Source organism: Mobula birostris, chromosome 2 (genome assembly GCF_030028105.1).
Source record: "Mobula birostris isolate sMobBir1 chromosome 2, sMobBir1.hap1, whole genome shotgun sequence".
Taxonomy (NCBI): Eukaryota; Metazoa; Chordata; class Chondrichthyes; order Myliobatiformes; family Myliobatidae; genus Mobula; species Mobula birostris.
In genome coordinates, this window is record NC_092371.1 from 116,286,988 (window position 1) to 116,306,471 (window position 19,484).

A 19,484-nucleotide genomic window follows, 5' to 3' on the forward strand; every position below is an offset into this window, starting at 1 on the left:
TTCCCAGGGACACATATGGAGATGAAAAACACATGCTGCTGGCAAATCAACTCAGTAAAAGATGCCTTTTGGACAGTCTGAAACTTGTTAGTCTGCTAGCACATCAAGATGTCCATAGAGGAATGCTATCCACTGGCATGTTTAAAGCTACAGGAATACATACTGAGGAATGGATGTACTGAAGCTTGGAGGAGAATGAGCACAGTGTTGGGTCCTCCTGCTTCTGGAGAGGGAGGAAGCCCCTTAATTATTGTAGTATACCACCCCAAGGAGCTACAAGTGGCACCAGTGCTATGGCTGTGTAAGAATGTAATACAGTACTACTGAAAGTAAAGAATGAAAAGGCATCAGTTTATTCTGTAAATATTTTATTATAAAATTTATTTTGTTCAAAAAAGTTCTTCTGCATACCCCTCTCTGCCCCCACTCCAGCAAAATGGTGCTTTTGAAGGGACGATTTCAACAGTAGATTCAACACAACTACAAATCCAGAGCAGGACACTTACTAAATTTGCTACAGCCACTCTGACAGCCATTGGCAATGAACATGCACAATTTTGGTTGCTAAGCTGAAGCTGGTGATATTTATAATTTTTCCCAGTTCTGTTACTTTAGGTAGGTTTTGAAGAGCCAGCCTCAATGACCTAAGTGCATTTTATTCTTTTGTCAAAGATTTGCAGGTGGAAAGAACATGGGATCTGCTGGCATTGGACTGGTGCAGGACGAGGTGCTCACTGCCCTGAATGCTGCTGATTCCTATACCATTTGTATCCTGTGAACCAGTGTGGGCTGAGTGGGCAGTATGGAATAAATATTCTGAAAGTGCTGGATAAGATAGATACTGAAACAACATTTTCTCCACCGTGTAGAACAAAGGAGCACTGGCTCAGAGCAAGGGCTCAGCCATTTTCAACCAAAACAGGAAAGAAACTAAGTGAATTGCAAAACTGGCTGTTTTCTATCTCCAGAGAGTGTAATCCTCAAGCTTTTATATCGAAGAAATCCAAAATTCTGTTAATCAAATTATTGGAATCAGGCAGCTGAGAAGCCTGATCTCACCAAATGGCAGAACAGGTACAAGCAGATGCATAGCCTTCTGTTCGAATATTCCTATAGCCAGTGTTAATTACAAGGGAATTGGGGCATGTAGGATTATTTTCAACCCTTTCCTGCCTCAATATTTACTTTTTGCCGTGATGCAGTAGCTATATGCTACCTAATTAGAGGGAATATAACCTATTGGAATGTTACATTATTTATCTGGTAGCTGCGAAATGTATTCAAGCCAGGTGAAGCAGATGCATGGTAGCTTATGATTTACAGATTCGTGATGAAGACTGGATTCCTGGCCTATATACTTTTGCTATTTACTTACACCATCTTAGTCCGAGCTGCTTCTTCCTTTCTGCTTCTTCATCAAGGTCTCCTGTGCAGCACACAAAACCCTTTTCAGCTGCTAATTCCACCAGCTGTGCCATTCCTTAATGTTTAATCTATTTACGTTGAGTTAAAGCAATTTTTTAAAGCAGGCTATGTTTAACCCTCAGAAAAACAGTGACCTGCTGATGTATCCCAGCCATCGAGCAGCATGGACATCAATGGCCGGACTTTGTAGTCATTGCTAGTGACCAGGGAACAAAAAGTTGGCCTCCTCTCTACAGTAATACACAGGTCAATGTACAATGCATTCTTTGTTTAATTCAACAGCTATTGAATGAGGACCCATACGACTCAAATTATTGCTTATCAATGTAGGAACATTTCTCTATAATCTGATGCACACCTGAAAAATTTCACAAGTGCAGAGAATTACAAGTGAAGACAAAAACACAAGACTAAACAACTTTAAGAGGTGAACTAGTAACAAATGTCATTTCATTCTTAAAATATCCTTTCCCCACATAGAATGCGTTTTAGTGATAACATTTAGCAGATGCTTGAATGCTCCAAACACGGACAAGGATGGGTATCACATTTAACATGAATAGAAGCCATACTTCATAGCCTGTGTTTCAAATTATGGTAAATACGTGCCTGACATTAAAATTACATTACTGCTTTTGTTAGAATTTTTAAGGATTGTAACTTTAAAAGCTCGATATTTTCACAACCAAATTCAAGTTCAAGATCGAAGGTATTCTATTGTATTGCAGTAGGTTAATAAATTTATTTACATGTGTAAAACAGCTATGATTTAATTACCAATGACAAGCTTGGAATAACAGTGAAATTTACAACACAGTATTGTATGAAATGCCTGTTGGACTTGATATTATTAAGACACGCAGAATGAACGAGAAATTATGGAGAATTTACAAACATCTATATTTAATGTGTTAGGAAATATGGCAAGAGAGGAAACAGCTTATGACATTGATTTATACAAAGCCATTCAGATCGAGCAATGAGAGATACACACCACAGTTTTACAAGATTAGAGGTTCCTTACGAAGTACAGAAATGACAGACAAATCAAGCTGAGTAATATGACATAAAACAGCATAAAGTCCACACATTTGTGATTTTCAGACCAGCTCTGGATAATGTACTAATGAATGTTTGCATAAGGCATTTTAGTCACTGATAATTCTTCTCAAGTCACAACATATGCAACATGCAATCATTTCCTCCGGAACTGCAAAATTTGCAGAAAAATTTCCATTGGCAATGTGTTGTAAAGTTAAAAAAATTAGTTATTATTTTCATATTCTTTACATTTACAAATTATGCAATTTTTAAATTTTAAACTAAAACTTTTTGACAAATACAACACAGAGCGAACTGAAAAGCTACGCAAACAATTTTTGACAGTGGAGTTGTATCAAGTTGTGTGTGTACACCTTTCAATTCAGGCAAGAGCCTTAAATTCTTTTGTCTCTTAATCTTCATTGTTCTATAATTATCAGATGTACGACCAAATTAATTGGCAGAACCACTGTCACAACATAATTAATCCATACTAGCTTCTAATGTTGCTCTGAGTAATACTGTATTGCATATCCAATTCATGCCAATAGAAATATAAATTCACTTCTGTTTACATACCAAGGACATCATGGCTGTACAAAAATGATCACCATGTTATTTCATGCACTATTAAACATCAAACCAAAAGTGGGAGAGACATTGGGGAAGCTTAAACATTGTCCAAGATGCTAGCTCCTTCAAACTTCTAAACATGCTCAGGTCTTTTTTTTTTTAAAAATCACAATGCTTCCTTTCCAAATTACTGTGACATTACCACTAATAAGGTGAGAATGAAATGTTAGTGTGTTTGTATTTAAACGGTGCTCTCAAACTGTAACTCCGAGGCATTAATGATTCAGATCAGGAGGTAGAAAGGTTACTCTTTACCAGCTGTATAGACAGCCTACACAGCCCATTCCAATGGTCTATATTAAATGCTGTAGCTGAAATTATAATGATTGTGCTACCAATTTCAATCCATTTGTTCTCAGTGGTGGTGCTGAGCAAAATCAAGCAGCAAATCGTTATGTTATCAGAAATACATTCTGGCACAATTTTCATATGTGAAGGATGGAGCAAATATTTGCCATCAGGAAATGTTAGCTAATATTAGCTATCTTGGTGGGCCCCTGATATACGTACAAGACCATTTTAACCAACTAAAGGAAATCCTCAGGTAGGGGGATTTAAAGTAGAGTAGGATACCCATACCTTGGGGGAATTCTCTTCCCCAAAGCTCTTTTTCTAGGGACCATTACCAAAGGTCTGGCATTATCTCTTGCTGCTGAATTTTAAATAGGCAGGGAAGCTGTTCACTTCATCATAATGTGGACATAGTGATTATTGGTGAGGTTTAGTTGAGGAGTCTTCCTTTTGCTGCCTACTCTCAACCCCAAAAAACACTGCAACCCATGCCATCCTCATGCACTAGTCTCTTTACTATACTAAGTTTCCCTACAACCAAACTTGGATTCCTGGGCTCCATAATTTGCTTAGAACTTAGAGCTAAGCACAGTGAATCAGTTCAGAAATAATTGTTCACTATATCATAATTATATAAGGTACTTGTGTCCACATGGGGTCATTCTTTATATTTTGAAGGGCTCAACACTTTTGTTAAAATGATAGATGGGGAAAGAGTGCATGGAGATCAGAATGTAAAGTAACATACCATCACTGAATATGTTATGGTGTGCAATGCTTGACGCACTTGTATTAACCGAAGGAAAAAGTATCTGATCCAGTTTCTCTTTTCTCAAAGCCACTATTTCCTTTATCCTCTATTAGCATTTTATTATCAAAGTTCGTACATTTAAAATATGACCTCTATAAATCAAATCAAGGGACTGTATGAAGTATTATATCACAGTTAAGTGGGTAAATGCCAAATACTTCTATCTGCATTTGTATAACTGCAAGAGTGTGGTTTAATTTTCCTAGCTGTTTTAGGCATTTAAAAAAAGAGACAAATCAATTACACTTTGGTTCAAGTAGGAACAATCTAGCACTAAAGTTACATGCATCAAAACACACCCATTCATTATCAAATCTACCTGAAAGGCTGCCACAATTTCTCTTAATTCACATGCTCTGCTACAACAGGCTAATGACCATCTATGAGTAAAGCACTCATTTGGGCACAACAGTTGAATTACAAATTGATATTCTGCATGAGATACTACGCACACAAGGTCACAAACCAACTGCCTTAGGGTGCTTTCATCTTATGTAATACTAATGATTATTTAAACCACTAAACATATTTTGGAAAACCCACACAAATTGATACAGCCACTACTGAAACAGCAGCAAAATGTTCGTTTAAGTGCTAGATGTTAACACTGATCAGAATGGTGGATCGATCTGATATTGTAATTACCACATACTATTAAATTTGGATGTCTGAAAGTACTTATATTATCTTCTTTGAGGTTTTAACTAGAAAAATAGAAAATTAGTTTCTATAAAACAGCAGAGCTGCTCTACTTAGCAGCTGATTTAATTTGATGCCAGATGGATAAGTTGTTGTACGACCTCTACAGTTTTAAAGGACTCCTTTTGTGGGTAAATGCAAGAGGTTATTATATAGTAAGTTGATGGTAATTCTGCCCAAAAGAATTATTTCTAACTTTAATTTAACTGAGATTATATCTAATGATCATTTTCAATCTGGGAGATGAAACCTCATACTGATGTAAAAGTAGTAAGTATTGAGAATGGTGTGAATAGAAGCACCAGAAATGACTTCCTTGAGAAACTAATGGTTAAGCTGCTGAGATGTCAGTACCTCATCTAACCCATCGTCATACGAAGAAATCACATTTGTAGTAGTCTGTCACTGGACCACGGTTCACTCAGGAGTCATTTAATACGCTTATGGTAACACCAATGATTAGATTCTTACTTTACAGTTGGCTGAAAATTCAATACATTCTGGAAAAGTAAATAAAATTAAGACAAATATTAACTGAAATAATTGTGCGCCTCTGGGACTTCATTATGATTTCTGTTTGAAATGTACTTCCATAACTATTTAACATTAGTCTCTCTAAACAGCTGCAGTGGCAGAGTAAAAGTTTTGCTCTACCACTGTGTAGTATGGAGAGCAGGAAAGCAGACTGGCAATTATCTATGAATTCCATGTGGTCAGTGCCTACTTTAAGCTTCATGGTTAAGAGGGATGCTTGCTGAGCACTGGTGGCAATCACTTCCTCACTGAGAATGGGGGAGAGTTGGGAGTGCTTCCTCTCCAGGTCACATCTTCTTGGGCTCCGGTTACACAACCGGAGGGAAGGATCTGGCAGCTTCTGGTGTCTTAGTTAAGGTGCCCATCCTTCATGTTCTGTGTCTGAATGAACAAAAAGCCTCAACAAAAATATCAGCAAATTTAGTTGCAAAGTAAAACAACAATCCATTAACAAACATGTGAGTACTGTTTTCCCCCGAAAATATTAGTATTTGCCCTTAATCAGGCTAATTATTTTACACCACCGGAAGTGACACTTACACCCTCTATTTGATGAAGCTACGAGAAGTTCACTGTCAACATGATGCAGCGAATAACCAAGGAGGTTTAAGACCGGGTAAATGCAAATTTAACAGATTAAAATTACAAGTGTTGTCAGTAATAGTGTCTTTATATTTAAAGAACTGCAGAGCAGAATGCAAAGTAACATACTGTCACTGAAATAAATAGCTCCCCTTTTAAAACTTCATTCTCAAAACAGAACCATTCATTTCCCGTACTAAAAAGAAATAAACATCTTGTACTGCTCATAAAACTAATCAGCTGCAAAATGTTTTAAGCAGATTTGCATTGCTTGCAATTTTCAACAGCCTATTGTGATGCATGTCAGACCCTGGGATGAGAACAGATATCTTGAGTGACATTGCTTTGTGCATTAATACTGGTGATCAAGGCCACTGGTTTACAATTGCACTAAAAAATGGATGGAGGCCTGGAATGTGATCCCCAGAACTTATTCAGCTGTCGTAAGTCAGTGGTTGGTTGTCAAATGAACCTAGTCATCAGATGGCTGAAGTGACTTGTACTTCATACAAGCTTGAATAGTAATAAAACACTATTATTCTTTCTTCATCATCCAAGATGGATTTGACACATTTTGACCGAGCTCTAGACTGAAAATCAACTCCATTGTGGCACCATGGCTTCTTTAATATGCAAAAACTATTAATTTTGTGTGAGTGTGTGTGTGTGTGCGTGTGTGTGGTGGGGGGCATTTGATTTAAAAAAAAGTGGAAAATTGAGTATCGCTGTAACAAAGAGAACAGCATTCTTTCCAAGGGAATTTCTCATTTATGTTCTATAGCTAATCTTAAGGGGGGGATAATTGAGCAGGGGAAGATAGTGAAGTGGTCATTTGAAAAGCAAAACCACAGCACACAGTCTTATAAAGGGTTATGTACCATTTGCATACATATACAATCCATTATAAACGTTATATTGCAGTCTGCCTACTTGTTTCTATGATGAGATTAAACCAATACTGCAAGTTGGGTTTACTTGTAGAGACAAAGTGTTTCCTGGCTCTCAGTGAGTTCAAACTGGAACCAAATGCAAATCTTTGTCTTTCTATTATAATTGTTAGTGTTGATCAAGGAAAACACTTATTGCACTTAACTCTTCATTAATTCAACTACACGAGCTTCTGTTGTGATCACAACTCATGGTTCACAAGAACGATTTTGTTTTTGCTTCAATAGATTCTTTTTCAATTCTACCTTACATATTTTATTGGTTCTAAACACAGCATCTGCAATTTTTCAATCAAGAGCTCCACTGGAGTTTATTTGTAAAACCTAATGCCACATAATGTGACTAAGATCTTGAAACATGCCTTTCTTCTAATAGAGGTTCTAGTACAAGATTGTGAATTGGCATATGAGAGTTCGGACTGTATTTGCAAGAATACACAACATTGAAATGACTCCAAAAGCTGGCAATAATAATGAGCTGTTGATTGCTACAGCAATATCCTCATTGCCTACTTAACGACATTTAACATAAACAATTGTCATCTTTCTGCTTGGGTTAATTTACATGCACCATCCCAATTACACTGTCTTACTGTTTTATTGTGCCACAATGCTGACAGCAACAAAAGCAACCAGACAACAGAAATAACTATACTGACGTTCTAAAACAAAAAAAAATGACCCTGAATAGTTTTAATATATCATTCAACTTCTAAGTTTAACAAAAATTCTGTCTTATTTATAGATCAAGTACGTCTTTGTGAATGTGCTAGTTCCAACAGTACCACTTATTTCTGTAAACGTGGCAAATTTCAGTTAAAAGCTACAGCCTTTCCCCCTCAGCATATCCAATCAAGCAATTCCTGATAATAAACAATGCACGGTAGATCTTGAGATTGGTGACGTATTTATATTACATATAGGACAAATGCCTTAACCATGCACAGCATTACAGTATCACATTTAACATTATTGTACAAAAATAACAATGACACGGTGTATGGGCAAATGTCTAGCAGTTACGCATATTCTGTGCATTTTTACTAAGGAACCCAAATTAAATTAAATCAAAACTCCAAATGTTGACACTGAATTTTTAATTGGGAGTTGTCAGCACGCAGTATGTTAAATGAAGTGTAGGGCACGCAGATCCAAAACAAAACTAATTAACGGGTCGAGTCATTTTTCTGTGTAAGCAACTTGATCTCAGTCAGTCAGTCACATTAGCACAGAGGCATCATTCCATGAATGGATGAGGGCATGCTACTGAGGATACAAGTGCCATAAATATTACTTCAGGCTCTCTTGTCTCAATAAAAAATATTTTACCATTTGGTACAACTGATCTGCACAGCAGCAGACCAAGCCCTACATTCATAGCTTTTATTGTTATGATGCCCCTGCAGAATGAACACTAAGATCCACTTCTACCTAGTAAAAAGAATGCTCTCAGAAGTTAGCATTCCATCATCAGGTGAGTGAAATACTAAATGTCCACTTTGTTCATGTTCTGCTGATTCATTTTTAGAAGCCCGTTATGTAACAATAGGCCTCCAGAGATGAGCAAAAGATGTATAATAACCAAAGCAAAGTGAACACTGCTGTGGTTAGAAGCTTGGCAGTCCGTGGTCCACCCAACTCACCACCAACTTCAGGCTTCCTTCGGTACAGTAGCACACCAAAGTTTATAAAAGCAAATATGGTATAGAGAGTGACCGAAAAGGCCAGGTTTCCTGGGTGCACCTCAAAATCCTTTCCCTGAGCATTCCAATAGACTGCTGCAACTGTCCAGGCTACACCTATTCCTAAGAAAATATTCACAGCATTGCTCCCGGTCACATTACCAATAGAAGCATCAGCATACTGATCTTGAATTGCAGCTACTTTGCTGGCAAAGGTATCTGTAAAAGAAAACAAAATATTCTCTTTAGTTGTATTATCCATGGCTCAAATAAAATCTATTAAAAACAACTGTATACTGAAAGATTTAGATCATACAATGGCGTTACCAATTTCTAGGTTGCTGATCTAACAGGTTTTTATTGTAGAAAATCATAATGGAGAATTAATTACTACATTCCAGAGTGAGAGCAGCTATGATTTTATTGGGTTTATGAACACCAATTAACTGACATTATAAACTTTCCAGGAGAAAGTGTGGCATTTCAATATGCAAATTAAAAAGTTTGGAATTTTTTTCAATTCAAAAATAATCAGGTAAATTGAGGTTGCAGAAACTGGCACAGGAGAGTCAATTTGTGGCCAGATCAACCATGAACATATTGGATGGTGAGGCAGGGTTGAGGGGCTAGAACACTCCAAATTCTGCCACAACTTCTAAAAAAGGTCTTGCTGCTTAAAACAGTGGAGACCAACTTTTATCCCAATCTGTTTAAGCAAAAAAAAGGGAGGACTTGATGAGAAGAAACACCTAACAGGAGGGAGAGATCAAAAGAGACAATTACCAGTGAATTTACAATGCAAAAACTGAGATTCAAGAAGGGAAACTAAAAGGAATTTGAAAAATAAATCCACATTTAAGGTGTATTATTTTGCAATTAGTCACTTCTGTGTAGGACTATAATATTTAATCCTTTGTGTACTTGATCACAGTATCACTGAACTAATTCCATAAAAGATTTTCAATTAAGCACTGAATTTGTCATAAAATTATTTTACACTTCCAATTATTTATGCAGAAACATGAGGAGCCCATTTAGCAAGATTACAGAAAAAAAGATAAATGGTCAACAAGTTCATTTTGTATGTTGACCAAAGAAGAAATGCTAATTTATGGTTCTACAAATAGCATTGTTGGAACACTAATACCCACTTAGAAATCCCCTTAAGCATTAACGTATTCTGATACCAGCATACCATGATTCAATATGCATCAATAAATTGAACTGCATTAAATGAACAAAGCAAATTGGACAGGATTTCCCAAACCTGTCGCACTCATCATTGAGGCACTGAAGACCAGTGGGAACCTGAAAATGCAGAAACCTGCAGACCCTACATCTCATACACTGACCTGATCTTTCTTATTCCTCAGCTCTGCTATTCTGCCTCACTGGATGAGTCCTGCAGGATGTCCTCACTAAGTACCACTGCAACATTCTTTCTGATCAGCAACATGACTTCCTCACCTCTTTCACACCTCCCTCAATCATATCTGAATCCTGCCATTCCACTTCTTCCCTCAACCAAGGCTACGTCCACACTAGGTGTTTTAAAAAATACCTCTGTCCACATTAAAACAGATATTTGGGCGAATCTCCTCCTACTGGGCATGTGCAGGACACACAGAAAACAAGTGAAGAGGAAACGGTGTACTTGCTGCACGTCCGTCCAGTTACAGACTAGAAAAACTTAAAATTGCCAAATGAAAGACTTGGTGCACGTTTGTTCAGAAACATTTCCTAGTCTCTTCACCGATGAAAGGGACGACAGCTACAACTAAATGCAATAAGGCTTGTTACTGGGCAAAAGTGAAATCTGCTGTTACCTCATTTGTTTGCCTTTACTTTTGCCATATCTTTGTGTATTGTTTTGCTGTATTTAACATGTGCAATAAAACGAGTTACTGGGCAAAAGTGACAATTGCATCAATTGAATGTTTGCACAAACAATATATTAATAAAGCACCTTGTTAAATGTATAAAACATGTCTGCATCAGTGTTATCTTGTATTTCCATACAATGTTACATTAGGATATTACACATCTATTGTCAGATATTGTTGTGGTGTTGGAGGTTGCGTTCAAGAAAACAATGAAATGCCGTGCTGCCACCACCATTTGTTCCGGCACGTTATGACAGCGGTTTTATGAATTGCCAGTTACCCCGTACACACTACCACAGATATTAGGCGTTTTCAGATTTATTCACTCTAGAGAGCGTTTCTGAAAATCTCTATTTTCGGGGGAGGAAAACACCGTTTCAGTGTGGACGGAGGGTCAAAACGAAGAGAAATAGCTTCGGTTATGGGTTTATCCAGTCTAGTGTGGACGTAGCCCAAGTCTGTGTAATGGCATCATCATATAGTTTACGTACTAATCCAGGCATTAAGTTCATCTGCATTACATGTAAAACTTCTATTAGGTCACCGCTCAGCCTGACATTCCAAAGAAAACAATTCACATTCATGCAACCTCTCTTTATATGTAATACACTGCAATCCAGGCAACAACCTAGTGGACCTCTTCTGCACTTTTTTCCAAAGTCTTCGCCTCTTTCCTATGGGTATGACTAGAAATGTACAATACTCCAAATGTGGCCTAACTGAAGTTTTACACAACTGCAAGGTAATTTGATACCTCTTGTACTCACTGCCATATATTCAGGCAAACATTCTTTTTGCTTCCTTTACAAACCCATCAATGTTCAGGGAGCTAAGCACTTGCAATGCAAGATCTCTTGGTACATCAATCTCTTAAGGGTCCTGCTATTTATTGTATACTTTGCACTTACATTTAACCTCCCAAACTGCATCACCTCACAATTGTCTTCATTAAACTCCACCTTACATTTCTCCACCCAAATTTTCAACTGATCTATATCCTACTGTATGCGTTGACAATCTTTCTTGCTATTCCTGACTCTAGTTTGCATGTCATCTGCAAATTTACTTATTGGTCCACTTATATTTTCATCCAAATCATTAAAATATATTACAAACAACAGGTCCCATCACTGGTTTTTGAGGAACACCACTTGTCACAGACCAGTCAGGCAAACAGCCCTCTACTAACCCCAAGTCACTCATCTGTGAAGAAGTCAGTTCTGAACCTAACCTACCAATGTACCCTTGCAAGTCAATCTTCTGGACCAGCCTACCGTAAGGAATCTTGTTAAATGTTCAAAATGCAGCATCTATAAATGGGAATAAAGAGCTGACATCTTGGGCTGAAACCTTCACCAGGACTGGAAAGGAAGGGGGAAGAAGTCAGACTAAGAATGTGGGGAAAATCATGGAGAATTTTGGAGGAACTTGGCATTTTCCCCAAACTTACTCTGGCTACTTCCCACTGCCTTTCCAGTCCTTATGAAAAATCTCAGCCCAAAATGTTGACTGTTTACTCCCCTCATAGATGCTGCCTGACCTGAGTTCTTCCAACACTTTGTGTGCTGCTCAAAACTTCCAATATCTGCTGAATCTCATGATTTTTAAAATGCTGTCTATACTTCACTGCCTCTGAAAAGCAGCCAGCATAAGATGACACCTCTTGCCACAGACATTTTCTTTTCTTGATTCAAAAGCTTGATAACACACACAACCAAGTTCAAGGAAAGCTTTTATCCTGCTCTTAAACACTGAAGAACTCTTGACCTCACAATCTATCTAATAATCTAACTACACTGAACTTCCTTGAACTGTAACACTATATTCTGCATTTTGTTACTGCTTTTCCTTGTAGTACCTCAAAATACACAAGTTTTTAAAAATACAATCTGCATGGATATATGGTTCCATAAGGTTGTCATAGCCTATTGAGGATAGAGTGGGGATAAGCTCCCACTATTTATCACATGTTCCCAATGGCATACATCTTAAATAGCATCTAACAACCTGATCTTCACGCGTGGCTTAGCTACTAAGCCCGGTGGAACCGTCCCTACTGACAGGAGAAGAGGCAAAAGCAGTTCACTGGTGCCTTAAAACCAATTGCTTTGGGCAGATAGGGCTCGTCAGCCATGGTTGGCAGCTCATCTACCAGAATCTCTGATCTCAAACCCCCACTGCCTTGCGGCTATACCCACTCATGGGGAAGGCTTCTGGAGCAAGCCCTGAGGAAAAATCCAGAGCTAGGGGTCCCCAAGGCAGTCCTACGTTGAGTTTAACGCTGACTTGCAACTCCAGCAATACCGCTGGTGCCAAACAGTATCGGTCTCTGCCATTCCTTTGGATTCATCAACTGCATGGAGAGAGGAAGCCTGCTACATGGGCAACAGTTTGCTCTCCATATCATACAGCCTTGGCTTGTGTTTCACAGACAGCTATGATGCAAAATCCATAGAGGGCCTCACTATATGGATGACTTTCAAAATTCAATTTTTTCTACTGTATCTCAGAACATGTGACAATAATACATCAATGTCAATAGTAAGTGGACAACATCAACTGACCTATCCTCATCATTTATGTTAATTCAAAAAAATTCAAATCAAATTTATGAGATGGGTCCTCCCCATGCAGAAAACAAAGCTGACTATCCCTAACAATTCCATGCTTTTTCCATTTGTAAGATTAAGACTACACGGGTGCTTGAGCCTACTCCAGCAGTAACCTCCATCCTACTCCTACATTCTGATAAAACTGTCTAATGCTTCCATTTTTCAAATACAAAGCCATATTTATCACTGAACCCCATATTTTAAGTGGAAGTGTGCTCCCATAGAATAGTTTTCTTTCTGTCAACAGTAACGATAGTATTGCGGCTGCTGGCTCATGGCTTATGGCTTTGGAGAGGGGTGTGGTGTAGGAGAAATAAGAGATAGCCTTTTCAGTTTCTAACACAAAAATCTTAAGTATCTAGCAGCTACATTAGGAGATACAAGTTGACTGCAAATGTTGTAGTAAATCCCAAACCTTAGCTATGGCAGATTTTCCTACAGCATCAAACCTTTGTAAAATAGAGTTTTACATTCAGTGAAATTCCTTTGTCTGGTCATTAAGGTTTACAGTTTACACCACATTAGATGGACCTCTGCTGTGCTTCAGAGAACAAGTGGCATCTAGGAAAAGGAGAGACTAAACAACCAAGATCCAACCGCTGACTACATCTACCACTTACTTGTGTCCATACTGCATATGTGGATCCTGGACTGGCCTCTATAGCCACCTTAGAACCCACCAATAGAGAACCCCTTAGGAGAGCAACATACTCAACTTGACGTGATTGCACTACTACAACTTACACTTAAGCTTGCTGACCATTTTACTCGAGGATATCTCAAGGATAATCTGGAAAATGCCGAGCAGTGGTGGAAGAAAAACTGTGAGGCAACAAAACAAGCCCAGTGTGCTAAAAAGGTACATCATCTGTTCAAATGTGAAGACATTAGACAATTTATTTCTTGGGCATTTTGTAATAATCCTGTTAATGTCAATCTCTTCCGACAATTCTGGAAGAGCAAATTTTGTTAATGGATGGCTATAATGTAGGCGTTGCCTAGACTGAAAAGGGGCAGTTCTGAAGAATGAATATATTTGTAATGTCTTCAGATGACCTGTGGATTGGGGGGGGGGCTCAGAATAAAATATGGAGATAATACTCATTCAAAACAAAACAATCACAGCTGTGAGAAAGCACAATGTCAGAAGAATTGTCAGATGAGGCTAGATGACTGAACTAATACAGAGACAATTATACTACAGGAGATTTTACTACAAACTTTCAAACAGTCTGAAGATGAGAACAAATATAGATAAATATACAAGTTGAAAAGCAGTAGAAAAAATAAAAAGGTGCTTCCATTACCCTAATATCTGTTAGCATAGTTGATGTAAAAAGGTACAGAGGAATTCTGAGTCAGTGCAAAAAGCATAGAGGGAGTGCAGGAACTTTGGATTTAGCTTTAGGGAATGAAGCTGGGCATGCAGTTGTGTAGAGGTGATCATAATTTAATTAGATTTAACTGTTACTGAAAAAGAAAAATAGGGTAAAGGTTACAAATTAGGCTAACATCAATTTTATACAGAGCCAGAGCGGATAAGGTGCAGATAACTGAAGGTGACTCAGTCCTACAGATAAGGGAGGTATTGAAAGAAGTTAAAAGCCAATGAGGAATAATTGACGGCTTTCGTCTTTTACTCGGTGGAATTTAAAAGAATGAGAGAGCATCTCATTGAAACTTATCAAATGTAGAAAGACCTTGATAGAGTGAATGTTTCTTATATTGGGGGGAGCATAGCCTCAGAATAGAGGAATATCCACTTAGAACAGATGAGGAATAATTCCTATAGCTAGAGGGTGGTAAATCTGTGGAATTCGTTGCCATAGGTGGCTGTGGAGGCCAGGTCATTGAGTGTATTTAAGGCAGAGGTTGATTGGTTTTTGATTAGTCAGGGCATAAAAGGTGATGGGGAGAAGGCAGGAGAATGGGGTTGAAAGGGAAATAGATCAGCCATGGTGAAACAGCAGAGCAGACTCAATGGACTGAATGGTGTAATTCTGCTCCCTATGTCTTATGGACAAATCATAAGCTCCTAAATGAGCAATTGCACAGAGGGGAAAATAAATAAAAGTCCTGAGAGAACAGAAAAATCTGGGAAAATATACATACAGGAGAACGATTTAGAGAAAAATTAGGACATCGAAAAAGGTATGAAGAAAGTAGCAACTAAAATTAAAGAAAATTCAATAATGCTTTATAAAAACAGTAAGAAAAAGACATAGTAAAATTAAAAACTGCAGATACCAGAAATGAGTAAAATAATAACTGTTGCTGGAAATATGAGGAAGCTTTATATTCATAAAAAGAATTAATGTTGCATTATTAGTAAAGAGAGTGCAACATGTTTGATGGGATAAACAGAAAATAAGAGGATGTACAAAGCAAAAATTGCTAGATAGAATATCAAGCTGCTAGGAAGGACCTTGCAGCATAATTTTTTTATTCAATGTTATTTTTCATTCCTTCCATTCACATCTTCTCTGCACAGTTCATCTGATTAATAAGCTTTCATTACTCTCACAGCCAGCATCACGTCAGTCAGTCTGTCTGTCTCCAGCCAATCACAGACATTCCTTAGTTACAATTTGCAAGCAAGAGGAGAGGTGAAGTGAACAAATTTTATTTCCACCAATTTTCAATTCTGATCAAAGGTCATTGGTTCTAGATGTCAACTTTCTGTAGGTGTTGCCTGACCCAAGTATACCCTGAATTGTGATATTTTAATATTTCCAGCTTTACTGCTTTTCAACTCACCTTTACATAACTGTAGGGTCTGAACAGCAATGACTTAGCACTATTGATTAAAAAGGAATAAACTGAATACTGTAATTACAGGAGAGTTAGCTTAATGTAAGTGGGAAAATTAATGGAATCAATTTTGAGCCACAATACACGCCTTCATTAAAAGACACATTGTAAGTATACTTTTCAGGGGAAACTGTCTAATTTGATAAAATTGAAGTAACAACGGAGAACTGATGAGTTCAGCAGACACAAAGTCATCTGCAAGGGTATTACCAAAGATTTTATTAAGATTCCACATGACAGTGTCATCAAAAAAAAAGCAAAAGCCCATTAGATACAAGGGAAAGTGGAAATCTGGTCCAGTGGCAGGCAACAATGGGTAATGGATTTATGGATGACTATAAGTTTCTTTCCATTAATTTGGACTTAAATATAGGGGCATGATAAAGAAATTTGCAAATAATGCAAATGTCTGTGGCACAACTGACAGTAATAAGGAAAGCTAAGGTTAAAGAGCAGCAAGTATAAAACACTCAACTTGTTTTCCAGAACATTTTCTATGTAGAAAAGCTGTTCTTCATGAATACAGTAAATATGTTTCTTCAGGATGTAGCCCTTATTAGATGCAAATATGAAACCGATATAGACTCCTTTTAACTGATGGCCAATGCTTGCACTGACTATAAGGTGCCCACTTACACCAATCCAGTTTTATTCTCCCCTATTCACTAAGCTCAAGTGACAACCTGCATTTCTCTTTAGGAAGTGGGAGGACAGGCATGTGGTCATAAGGAGAAAGCATAAACTTCACACATACAATCTCAGAAGTCAGGATCAAAATTATATCACCAGAGCTGTGGATTCCACTTAATTGCTACAAACTGTAGAACTACAAAGAATTTGAAGGCATCGACAATCATCTTGAATGTTACAATTGAAATGAAGATTTGGAGAATGCAATCGTTGAAATCACTGCCTGAAGGCAGTCCACTATCTGCACTAGGTGTCGGCATTGATTTTATTCATTTACAGTCAACGAAACGTACATGTCAGCGTACATTGAATGAACTCCAGATAACAATGAGCAACTAGAGTTTTATAGTCAGGTAGTAGTTTTGGTAGTGTTCTAATTTATTCTATATTTCATTTAAATACACAATTTGTTACTCAGTTAAACAGTCTTATTTTATTCCTTATTAATTATTTCATGATGATTCAGTTAATTGGGGCAGTTGCTTAATTGAGCCAAAATGTACTGATTCCAATGTGTCCCAATTGACCAGAATCCACTGTATTTAAAACCCAGTAAGAATGAGACAGATCAAACACTTAGCTATGTTAGAATATTAAAAGCTTAATCACAGCACAGGAACAGAAGTTTCAGCCAGCACCTAAAATAACCATGATACAAATCTAAACAACAGGAATTCTGCAGATGCTGGAAATTCAAGCAACACACATCAAAGTTGCTGGTGAACGCAGCAGGCCAGGCAGCATCTGTAGGAAGAGGTGCAGTCGACATTTCAGGCCGAGACCCTTCGTCAGGACTAACTGAAGGAAGAGTGAGTAAGGGATTTGAAAGTTGGAGGGGGAGGGGGAGATCCAAAATGATAGGAGAAGACAGGAGGGGGAGGGATGGAGCCAAGAGCTGGACAGGTGATTGACAAAAGGGGATACGAGAGGATCATGGGACAGGAGGTCCGGGAAGAAAGACAAGGAGTGGGGGGGGGGGGGAACCCAGAGGATGGGCAAGAGGTATATTCAGAGGGACAGAGGGAGAAAAAGGAGAGTGAGAGAAAGAATCTGTTACTTATTTTTATGCACACATTCTTTCTCTCACTCTCCTTTTTCTCCCTCTGTCCCTCTGAATATACCTCTTGCCCATCCTCTGGGTTCCCCCCCCTTGTCTTTCTTCCCAGACCTCCTGTCCCCTAATCCTCTCGTATCCCCTTTTGCCAATCACCTGTCCAGCTCTTGGCTCCATCCCTCCCCCTCCTGTCTTCTCCTATCATTTTGGATCTTCCCCTCCCCCTCCAACTTTCAAATCCCTTACTCACTCTTCCTTCAGTTAGTCCTGACGAAGGGTCTCGGCCTGAAACGTCGACTGCACCTCTTCCTACAGATGCTGCCTGGCCTGCTGCGTTCACCAGCAATTTTGATGTGTGTTGCATGATACAAATCTAATGAATCTACTCTATTTATTTAATGATAGAGTACAGAGTTGACCCCTTGCATTAGGGTCTCACTGCCCCAACAACTTTGATTTAACCTTAATCTAATCATGGGACAATTTACAAAGACCAATTAAGCTACACAGTATGTCTTTGGACTGTGGAAGGAGAGTGTAGCACTCGGGGAAAACTAGATTCAGTGGAAAGGACATAGAGAAATTTACAGATGATGCCGGAAATGAATTTCAAACTCCAACTCCCCAACCTATAAGAGCGTCTGTTAACCGCTATACTACTGTGGTGCCCAATCTGTTTGCACAGGCCTCATGAATTTATAGTCCTTGCCTACTCACTTGGCTGTCTAAATATCTCTTAAACGTTGTATTGCATTTGCTTCAATTACTTCCCCTGGAAGAATGGTCCAGCCACTTACCACAGTAAAAGCAAAGTTTGCTTTATGCATCTCCTTAAAACTCTCTCTCTTAATTTAAACCCTATACCCTCTGGATTTTCACTGGGAGGAAGGGAAGGTTAGAAAGGGAGACCATCTACACCATGACTCACAATCTTTTAAACATCCTCCTATCAGGTCTTCTTTCAGCTAGCAACAATTCAAAGGAAACAATATAACATTGTCTAACCTGCCCTTCCATCTAATACACTCCATTTCAAGCGATATCCTGCTGAACCTCTTCTGCACCTTCTCCAAAAGCTCCACATCATTCCTATAGCATGGTAAGCAGAAATGCATGCAGTACTCCAAATGTGGCCTAACTGAAGTTTTATACAGCTGCAACATGATTTGTCCAATTTATAATCAACGCACTGGCCAATGAAGGCAGCACATATTATGTATTCTTTACCACCCTTATCCACTTGTATTGCCACTGTCAAAGAGTTGTAAACTTGCACTCCAAGGTCCCTTTGCATATCAGAGCTCTTAACGGTCTGGCCATTTACCATATATTTTCCTCTAGCATTTGACTTCCCAAAATGTCAAATGTCACTTGTCCAGATTAAACTCCATCTGCCATTTCCCCATCAATATCTGCAACTGATCTGTATCCTGCTGTATCTTGTACAATTATGAATTTATTATGAAGTTTCAGTATTGATTTTTGAAGACTACTGGTCAGTTCTCACGTCAGAAAATCACTCCTCTACTGTTACCCTTCTTCATCAATGACCAAGCCAAGTTTGCATCTATAATCAACACACCATGGACCCCACGTGACAACCTTCTGAAGCAACCAACCATGAGGACCCTATCAAATTTATGCAAGCACCAACTTCTCTATCCTCAAGCTCATTCTCACTTCCTCATAAAATTTATCTGAGACAGGACCACTCCCCTAGTGCCATGCTGGCAATCCCTATAAATCCATGTTTTTCCAAATGCACAGAATTTCTACCCCCAAGAAACTT

At 38.3% G+C, this 19,484-nt stretch overlaps 1 protein-coding gene across 9 annotated transcripts in view; it reads right to left on the bottom strand.

Moving 5' to 3' along the window:
* Positions 1-390: 390 nt before the first annotated feature.
* LOC140190211 (sodium/calcium exchanger 1-like) overlaps positions 391-19,484 on the bottom strand; it is a 237,587-nt gene continuing 218,493 nt past the window's right edge. For 8 of the 9 annotated variants that reach the window (XM_072246793.1, XM_072246784.1, XM_072246776.1 and 5 more), the window contains one exon: positions 392-8,864. In XM_072246793.1, the coding sequence (XP_072102894.1) occupies positions 8,488-8,864 (377 nt within the window). In that variant the 3' untranslated portion in view covers positions 392-8,487. Of the gene's footprint in view, positions 8,865-19,484 lie in introns of all 9 variants that reach the window. The other variant, XM_072246818.1, reaches the window with a different exon arrangement.